General features: G+C 38.3%; 1 protein-coding gene across 1 annotated transcript; it reads right to left on the bottom strand.

Moving 5' to 3' along the window:
• Positions 1–9,201: 9,201 nt before the first annotated feature.
• Positions 9,202–10,228, bottom strand: LOC105966417 (uncharacterized). Its single transcript, XM_012990971.1, has 2 exons — positions 10,090–10,228; positions 9,202–9,629 (listed from the first exon to the last, which is right to left on the bottom strand). Exons 1-2 carry the CDS (start codon positions 10,226–10,228, stop codon positions 9,202–9,204), a joined length of 567 nt encoding a protein of 188 aa, XP_012846425.1.
• Positions 10,229–10,678: the final 450 nt, after the last annotated feature.

Raw genomic sequence — 10,678 nt, 5'->3', positions numbered from 1 at the left:
AGGGCTGGGACTGGGTTGGTTTTTATCCACCAACCGACCCATTACCGACCATATTTTTAGGCGGATAATCAATTTTTAACCGATCCATTGGATCGGGTCGAAAATTTCAACCAACCCATCTATAATGGGTCGGTTGGTGGTTTCTAATATTATCAAAAGTTGGTTAACCGATAATTATCGGTTATCCAACTATACTATTAAAATTTTATTAAAAATATAAAACAAATGCCATGTTTTCTTAAGTGATTTTTGAAATTATCAAAATTATTAGTATTTTAAATTTTAAAACAATCAATAAAGAAAAAAAATTTGACCTAAATCTTCAACCAGTTTCTTTATGCCCAACCTTAAACAAAAAGCCCGTAAAACTCCACTAAATATCTTGGGCATGTTTGAAATTACTTTGAATTTCCTAATTATATTTTTTCGTTAAATTGTTATTAATTATTTTGAACTGATAAATGATGATCGCACCGTGGCATTACGCAAAACGTGGATATTTTTACTCCAAAATTTGAATTTTTTTTAAGTGAACTAGGTGGCGGGTATAAACCATCAACCGACCCATTACGGAACCAAATATTCGGTTGCCATCCATCAACCGACCCACAAAGGTTGGGTCGGCAACGGTTTTTAAATTTGAGCAAAAATGGTTTGACGGATGGGTCGGTTTTTAGGCTGGTAATCGACCGACCCAACCCAGTCCCAGCCCTAGTAATGCTAATACAAATACTAATGCTTACTAATATTAATACTAATAATAATCCTAATACTAATGCTAATACTAATAATAATGGTAATAATAATACTAATACTAATATATTATGAAATCAAATCCGGTCTACTAATTTATCGGGCTATTTGTGATAACTCCTTTAGCTTTTTTTAATAAAGATGGATCTAATTATTTTTTCCTTATTTGATAAATATTAATTCAATTTAATAGTTAGGGGGTTTTACTAATAAAACCAAACGATGTGAATCCACTCTTATATCAAAGGAGTTGGGGGCTATGAGTTTGTCACTAATAATTTCCAAGTTATATTATTATATACTAATTATATAGATTAATGAAAACAATAAGGGGAGGGAACTTTATTTTATATATTATATATTATATATTATATATTATATAGATATTAATTTAGAATAAATTATACTTACCTCCCATTAATTAAAAAAATTACAGTTATATCCCCTGTAATTTTGAATATTATACATACATCCCTTCAAGTTTGATAGTAGTCAACATATTAATCCATCTAATATTTGACCTTTTGAAATTTTACTTTTACCCGTGATCAAATATCGAGTAAATAAGATTATTCGCCTCAGAGGTTAGGTCTAATCACATATAGATCCCTCGTATTTTGAAATATTAAACATCCTCCCACATAGTTTTATTTTAAGTCAAACTTGAATTATAAAGCACTATATAACCATTTCTTGGAGAAAGCTATACCCATAGTATTACGTGATTGTGTCAGCAAGATTAGATGAATAAATATATTATTCCATCCGTCCCAATTTAAATGTCGTTTTGGGCTGTTTTGCACATATTAAGAAAATCAATAAATGTGCATAGATTATAGTAAAAGAACATATAAAATTACAAAAATATCCTTGACATTAATTGATTCTCAACTAATTAATTAGGAGTGATTAATGGTAAAGTTGAAAATAATGCAATTAATGCTTCATTGAAAATCTAAAATGACAAATAATTTGGGACAAAAAAACTCTCTAAAAAGGGGTAATTGGCATTTTGCACCCTTCAAATACACACATTTGGCACATTGCACCCTTAAATTGTAAATTTGGCACTTTGCACCCTCCAATTAGCATTTGATTGGCAAAATGCACCCTCGATATCTTTCCGGCATCAATTTCATCGGAAAATACATTTTTATTAATTTCCGGCATGCTTTCCTTTCCCTTTTTTTTTTTCATCAATCGTCAATCTCATATACTCCATTTCACTTTAAAGCAATATTATTTTTTCTTCTTCTTTTGCATTCAATAACTCGTTTGACCACAGTCTTTCTTCTGTCTTCTTGTGATTTTTCTTCCAATTTCTTGCACTGAAGCATGAATCAGCTGTACCCAAGAATTTCTATCAAGAAAAAAAAAATAACTAGCTTTTTTCTTACCAAAACATCATCCCAGGTGGGAAGCTTCTTTTTTTTCCTCATACCTAATACCTGTTTTCCCCTCATGTTCTTTATCTTCATCTCCTTTTAGATCTGCCTATGTCACCTCCCGTTGCGGCACCCTTCAAGTCCGACACCTCATTGACTCCCAAGATGGAGGCAATAATTGTAACAGTAAACATGAACCAAAATTGATTTTGTGTTGACCCACAAAAAGAAGTAAAATAAATAACAGAATAGTGATTATTCAGATTCTGGCAACAATGTTTTGAAACATATGTTAATGGAGTAATCAAGATTTTATTTTTTATTTTATTGATTTCAATGGAAACTTACTTTCTTCTTCACAAATAAAGTCCTGGAGCCACATGAATTGAATTGGTTGTCTATAATTGGATGGAGTGTTGTGATTCACTGTTGAAAACCTTCATTTCCATTCAAATAGTTTTTCCGGCGAAATTTTCAGTCGGAAAGACATCCAGGGTGCATTCTGCCAAGTAAATGCTAATTGGAGGGTGCAAAGTGCCAAATTTGCAATTTAAGGGTGTATTTGGAGGGTGCAAAGTGTCAATTACCCCTCTAAAAAGACATATAATATGGGACATAAGGACTACCTTATATGGATAAATTGTCTTTCCCGGTGAATATATATTTTATGTGTTAGGAAAATATTTAAATTTGGTTGATTGATAGTAGGAAATAGATTAAAAAAAAAAATGGTATACCAAATAATTGGCGTAGATCATGATTTTTATGATGTCATATGATGTTTAAGATTGTATTAATTCATTATTTGCGTGATATCTCTCCACGCATGATGATTTAAATGAATTTAAAAGAGGGGATAGATAGTAATGTACTTCAATTTGCTAATCAAGAGCAACGAAGATATAGATATAATAATTTGAAGGTTAATATTAAAAAAAAATCTAATATCGCTATTGATTTTATAAACATATGTTTGTTAGCTAACATGTTGTGTAATCTTTAGAAACTTTAACTCGACATAGTTAAATTATTTTAGAAGAACAACAAAAATAAAATATAGAGGAATTAAATACGGATATCATATTTTGTGCCATTCATCTGTGACTCCCCTTAGTGCCTTCAATTCTCCCAGGGTGCATTTGGATGGAGGGATTTGGGGGAGGGATTTCAAATCCATAATAACAAATTCCTCGGACTTGTTTGGATTGAAGGATTTGGAGATGGATTTCAAATCCCCACCCCTCCTTTTTAGTTGTTTTTTGAGCAATAGTGATGGATTTCAAATGACTCCAAAATTGGAGTCATTTCAAATCCATTCCCCAAATCAAATCCCTCCCCAAATCCCTCCATCCAAATGGACCTCCATAGTTTTGATCCGCTCATCGTTTTTGTGGTTTTCCTCCAATTTACGCAATTGTGTATGTGAAATATCAGCCCGCACATTTTCATTAGAATCCTACCGTTCTTCCATGGCCGCAGGAAACCGCAGATGATAAGTTTTAGGAAATAAAAATTTATAAACTTCTAGTATTTTGCAAATGAATAATCGGCATAATTAAAAAACAATTATAGTATCTTGCAATTTAAAGATTGTTTGTAGAACAAATTTCGAAAAAAAAAAATGCAATGATACTCAAGTCATCAAATCTTATGATAAGTAATAAATTATAATTTTTAGGGTAAATTACGAAACATTTCCTGAAGTTAGGCTACAAACGAAAAAACACTCCCCCTATTCGTAATTATCAAAATCTTCATAATGTTTGTTTTTGTCTTTAACCAACCCCTTTACACAGTAACTTTGCATGGATTTTTTTTAAATTAAGGATATATTTCTGAAAAAACTATTCTACCGTTTGTGATTTGGCATTTCTTTATGCTATTATTTGAAGACATAATTACCTGATGATGCTAAAGTTAGATCACCTTAGAGTGTTGAAGTAGGATGAGCTGGAAGAGCATAGTGGATCACTGGCTCACGAGCTTGATGACCTTGAGATACCTGCGATCATAGAACACATGAACTAGGCCGGGGGTTGATCCGGCGGAAACCCCTCCGACGCTCAAGTCAGACGTGTTGATCATAGAAATAGTCCAGAGAATACAATTAATAGTACTGCTCAGATAATAGGACGTACCTTAAGGAATGAGTTCAAACCTTTATTTATAGCTTAGTCGAGATTGTCGGGCCCAAACCTTACTTGAAGGTGATTGAGCCTCGGTGATAGTGGTCTTCGATATTGGGCTCGTGGCCCAGTAGGTAAATAATTTGTAGGCCCATTGGGTTGGGCCAATTAGACATATCATTAAGCCCCCCACTCTCGAGTCGATGTGGGGGCCATGTCGAAATGGGTTCTCGATCGTGTCGAGAGTAAAAATTGTAGTGGTCTTTCTTTGGCATATGGCCTGATGGTGTGCGAAAACGCGTTGGAGCATGTGTCGGAGGGGCGTGAAGGCGCGTTGGCGCGTAGCGCGATCAAGTTGTCGCGATGTAAGTTACTTGAGTTGTCGGTGTTGTCCCGCGACGATGTAGCAGCGAATTATCTCCTCGTGGGAGTTGTCTCGTCGGGGGTAATAGAGTTGATCGAGTTATCTCCTCGTGGGAGTTGTCTCGCGATAATGTAGTAGCACGGATCAAGTAATCTCCTCGTGGGAGTTGTTATTTATTGACATTGTCAATGTTTCGACGCGTTGCTAGTATGTGTTTACATATAGCCTTGTGCGTGATGTACTTGAGGAGGGGATCAAGCTCTCAAGATTTTTTTATGGGGATCGTGCCCCTTGTTAGACCTCGTAGGTTGTAAGTATGTTTGGACCGTGACCACGTTTTAATGAAGGACCCGTCGAAAGCAAGTAGAGAAATTTGAGTAATCAAGCTGGCCAGGCTATATAGATTCCCATAATATCTCTAAGTGTCTCTAAGGTTGTAATCGTGCTAACTTGAGCTTGCGATTGTGTAGTGAATTGCGAGCGAGTTGTCTCATTGAGAGATTTATCTTGCAGCGAAGTTGTAGGAGCATTGGATGACGCGCGACTGAGTAGCGTGCGGATTGAGGTCACTCAGAGCGAGTTGTCTCCTCGTGGGAATTGTCTCGCAGCGAGTCTTTTTATCGAGTGAGGTGGCTGCACGTGGGAGTTGTCTTGCAACGGATTTTTAGTGCCAAGCGAGTTGGCTCCTCGTGGGAGTTGTCTCGCTGCGGGTTGTGGTACCGAGCGAGTTGGCTCCTCGTGGGAGTTGTCTCGCTGCGGGTTGTAGTACCGAGCGAGTGGTCTCCTCGTGGGAGTTATCTCGCTGTGGTTTCGTAGACCCGAGGGAGTTGGCTCCTTGTGGGAGTTGCCTCGCAACGGGTTGTAGGACCGAGCGAGTTGGCTCCTCGTGGGAGTTGTCTCGCTACGGGTTCGTAGTAACGAGTAAGTTGGCTCCTCGTGGGAGTTGTCTCGCTGTGGGTTGGTAGTTTCGAGCAATTTTTCTCCTCGTGGGAGTTGTCTCGCAAGCCCCCCACTCTCGAATCGATGTGCGAGCCTAGTCGAAAAAGATACCGAATCGCGTCGAGGGTAGGTCGGTGTTGTAGTGTTCCACTAACTGTTGTTGTGGCGTGAAGAAATAATAATTTTTATTTGAGATCGCACACGATTTGGTAGAGTGCGTTGAAATTCTCGTACGATTTAGTTAAGCAAGGTGAAATCTGCACGCGATTTGGTGGAGCGTGTTGCAATTCGCGAGCAATTTGGTGAAGCGTGTCAAAATATACGCGCGATTTGGTGGAGAATAGTAAAATTTGCACGCAATTAGATGAGTAGAGTGGAGGCGCGCGCGAGTTGATGGGTAGTAGCTTACGCGCGCGCGATTTGAGGTGTAGGGGAGCGCGCGATTTGATGGGTGGCATGGGGAGCCGCGCGCATGCTGTGAGTGGGGGAGCCGGCACGGAGCCCGAGAAGATGAGAGAGGGGAGAAATTGACTATGCGATGTGATGTTGAAGAGAGGTGATGGGAGGTGGGTTGATGACCTCCACGTGTTGTGCTGCTGCCCTTTTTCTTTTTTTTTTTCTTTTTTTTCTTTTTTTTTTTTTTTTTATTTATTTCCTTTGACGTGCGCGCGCCATCCTCCTGGCCGCGCGCTTGGCGCGTGGTCTCACGCGCGAGTGCTGCGCACGCGATTTTCCTTTTTTTTTTTTTTTGTATATTCGCGCGGCCTGATGCGCGCGTTCTGGGATTTGCGCGTGCTGTACGCGTGTTTGTTCTTTCCCTTTTTTATTTTATTTTTTATTCTTCTTCTCTTTTCTTTTTTCTTCTTCTTCTCTCTTTTTCCTTTTCTCTTTTTTGTTTCTGACGCGCGCGCGCTATTGGCTAGAGTGAGCTGCCGCGCACGCGTACTGTTCCCGCGCTCGCTCAAACCCTTTTTTTTTTTTTTTATGTCTCGTCTTTGGGATAATTTTCCATTTTGTTTTGGGGGCACTATAAACCCCAGGGAATCGATAACCCTTGGCGAACCAAATGTTTTGGGAGCACTATAAACCCCAGGGAGTCGATAACCCTTGGCGAAAGAAATATTTTGGGGGCACTGTAAACCTCTATGAAGTCGATAACCCTTGGCGAACAAAATATTTTGGGGCACTATAAACCTCAAGAGAGTCGATAACCCTTGGCGAACAAAATATTTTGGGGGCACTATAAACCCTCAGGGAGTCGATAACTCTTGGCGATCGAAATATTTTGGGGGCTCTATAAACCCCCAGGGGGTCGATAACCCTTGGCGAGCGAAATTTTTTGGGGGCACTGTAAACCCCCAGGGAGTCGATAACCCTTGGCGAGCGAAATGTTTTGGGGGCACTGTTAACCCCCAGGGAGTCGATAACCCTTGGCGAGCGAAATTTTTTTGGGGGCACTGTAAACCCCCAGGGAGTCGATAACCCTTGGCGAGCGAAATGTTTTGGGGGCACTGTCAACCCCCAGGGAGTCGATAACCCTTGCTATCGTTAAATGGCCTCATAGGTTCTCTGAACCGATCGAGATGCGGGAAGAAGTGGATCCTGTTGAGGATCTAGTGGGACATCACGAGGAGGGTCTCGTGGTGGATCCCGAGCATGGGGAGGAAGAAGTGGCAAGCCAGAGCCTCCATGAGGTGGGAGGTTGTTAGCAGTGTCACACTCCCTCCGAGCAAATGTCTCAAGGCCATCATGTGCAGTACGTGATGGTGTCTGCCTTCCCACAGACGGCGCCAAAATGATGATGCTAAAGTTAGATCACCTTAGAGTGTTGAAGTAGGATGAGCTGGAAGAGCATAGTGGATCACTGGCTCACGAGCTTGATGACCTTGAGATACCTGCGATCATAGAACACATGAACTAGGCCGGGGTTGATCCGGCAGAAACCCCTCCGACGCTCAAGTCAGACGTGCTGATCATAGAAATAGTCCAGAGAATACAATTAATAGTATTGCTCAGATAATAGGACGTACCTTAAGGAATGAGTTCAAAACTTTATTTATAGCTTAGTCGAGATTGTCGGGCCCAAACCTTACTTGAAGGTGATTGGGCCTCGGTGATAGTGGTCTTCGATATTGGGCTTGTAGTCCAGTAAGTAAATAATTTGTAGGCCCATTGGGTTGGGCCAATTAGCCATATCATTACCTTAGGAGATCAATGGCAATATTACAAATTTGTGAAGGGGTTTCTTTATTAGTAATAGTAATGTAATCTTGAAATTCATTAATACTGATTAATCATTATCATAGAAACAATAATTAGAATTTATCACTTTTCCCATTGAAAAAATGTTAATCAAACAACACAATATTATAATCTTCCATTTAATATATTATAGATATCTCCTATTAGTATTCTATTTATTCATTCATGTTGGTAAACAAAAAAAATTCGATATAATGTTTCATAATTCGAAATCAAGTGTTTGCATAAGATCACATTATTAAAAAAATCAGACGGAAAAATAAAAGGAATAAAATCAATAAACTTTTATAAATAGCTAATTTTATACAGTTGTAACACAATGTAGTTGCCAAATTCGTATGCTTTCTTATATTTATACACTTAATGAATTTCCATAAATCGGATTAGTAAATTTCCAAAATTAAGCATAATGATAACGTGGTTTTTGATGATTTATTTTTATCAATCAATTTGGCACATGAGATAAAATTGAGGACATGTCGCCATTTGAAATTGACAAATGGCAAGCAATTAATGGTGGAATTCAACTTTTATATATTATATAGATACTAGTAACTCACCCGTGTGATGCACGGGGATTAATTAAAAACATTAAAGGAATTAATGTATAAAACCAACAAAGAAAAAATATGCCAAGAATGTCAAGAATACAACCGAACAAAAAAATAAAAATTCGTATCTTAATCAATCAATAAAAAGTCTACATAAAAAATAAACTGACAGAGTTCTAAAAACGATCCATGTTAGAAATGTAGCAAGTAACTCCCATACTGAAATCAAAGCAAGTACCAGTCTTGCACATGAATCGGAATGTTGTTAAAGGAGACAACAAAACTACAATCAGAAATACGATACGAGGACATATAACATGTTTTTTTTCATCATTTTCAATATATAAGTTGAAGACATTATGTAGATAAAGAATACTGATATATATGTGAGTGTATTGAAAAAAACAACGTTAAACATAAACAAAATTGATATATATGTTTGCTAATGTGTAGCTTAATATTCTTTCAAATACTTCTTTGTACACGACGTTGCTAGTAACACTGGACAACTCACCGGATTCGCCTTTGATTAAAATCTTTATTCCAGATCTACTCTTCACCCGAGACAACGCTAAGTACAATTGACCGTGACAGAAAATAGGCCTTGGAATGTACAATCCAACGTGCGAGAGGGTTTGGCCTTGACTTTTGTTGATTGTCATGGCAAATGATATAACCAGCGGATATTGTCGTCTTTGAAATTTAATTGGCAATGTGGAATTCGAAGGTATCAAATTCATCCGAGGAATAAATACCACGTCGCCAATATTCTGACCGGACAATAACTTGCAACTAATTACATGCATGCCCAGTCTTTCAACTTAAAGACGAGTTCCATTGCTCAAACCTCTCGCTTGATTGAGATTCCTAATGAGCATGACATGAACGCCTTTCTTTAATAATAGCTTATGCGGGGGCAGACCGGAGCACGATATTGTATTGAGAAACTCAGTGGAATAAATTTTTGCCTTAATCTCGGAACCTGCTTCGTCCACGCACAAACTTTTAGAGCTCAGGTAAACCTTTTCCTCTTCTTCAATTAGTGATGACAGATAATCGTTCACATATATAACACTCTCATTTGTAGGCCCCAGAATGGCCCTCCCCTGGAACAAATCATGATTGGCAATGTTATTCAACAAATCCGGATACACGAACTGCAGTAGCTCTGAAAAAGCATCCTCCGAATCTCGAATCAGCATGTTCTCAGGAATTTCAATCGAGGCTTCACCATCATTGTAGTCTCCAGCTTATCCGTTTCCAGTTCTCAGAATCCATTTGGCAAATTCCCTTATTTCATCTTCATTGGATGAAGATGCATCCGACTGGAGCCTCATGTTTTTTGTGCAACCTCATGACACGACATTCTCTCCACAATGGTGATGAATTGATCGTAGCATGTACGATGTCTTGCCTCGATGCTTTAAGTACAGCATGTAATATATGTCTAAAGTCACCACCAAGTACGATAACCTTACCACCAAAAGGTTTTTCCGAATTCAAAATCGATCGCATGGTTCTGTCCAATGCTTAAAAAAACCTATGCATCATCGGGGCCTCATCCCATATAATAAGTTCTGCTTCAATTAATAGCTCTGTTTGAGGACTTTGTTGTTTGATGTTGCAAGTGGAGCTCTCATGCACAATTATCGGGAGTCCAAATCTAGAATGTGTTGTTCTACCATCCGGAAGGAGCAATTAAGCAATACCGCTCGAGGCAACATTAATGACAATGCCCTTCTCAAAACGAACAGTGGCGGAAAGTGTGTTCCAAATAAATGTCTTCCCGTTGCCCCCATGGCCGTACTGGAAAAACATACCTCCACTGTTCTTCGACAGTGCATTCATGATCGTGTCGTAAACGTTTTTCTGAGGTCAGGTGTTATAGACGATAAGAATTTTTGAAATTCGGCACACATTTCAGAGACGTCGTAATCCAATTCATCAAGTATTAACCTATTCTTTGTGTCGTCTAGAGTTGTATGTATCGGTACATGCATATGTGCATAATTACGTAAACTCATACCATTGCTCTGCAGTATTTTCTCAATCTCAATGAGGGCGTAATTCTTCAAGCTGTCCTCCGATAAGCTTAACACTGCACAAATTAAAAAAATTGCTATGTGATACCAAGAATGTGGATTATTTAAGCATACAAATAATAAGTATATCGTTACGACAATTATCGCATATGGGTTACGGTTTTTCAATTAGATATATACCTGAATTATTATGACGCTTTTGGTGTCTGTTAATTCATGTCATCAAATAATTCCAACCAACATTTCTCCCATACAT

The sequence above is a fragment of the Erythranthe guttata genome, chromosome 10 (assembly GCF_056151865.1).
Source record: "Erythranthe guttata isolate IM_541 chromosome 10, IM_541, whole genome shotgun sequence".
Taxonomy (NCBI): Eukaryota; Viridiplantae; Streptophyta; class Magnoliopsida; order Lamiales; family Phrymaceae; genus Erythranthe; species Erythranthe guttata.
The sequence above is the reverse complement of the archived record's forward strand: the minus strand, read 5'-3'. Positions and strand labels throughout refer to the sequence as shown.

Excerpts from the sequence above, each read along its gene's own strand:
- LOC105966417 (XM_012990971.1), bottom strand. The coding sequence starts at position 10,228 with ATGAATGCACTGTCGAAGAACAGTGGAGGTATGTTTTTCCAGTACGGC. Across the intron at positions 9,630-10,089 it reads CATTAATGTTGCCTCGAGCG|CTGGAGACTACAATGATGGT; the intron begins GTATTGCTTAAT and ends GAAACGGATAAG.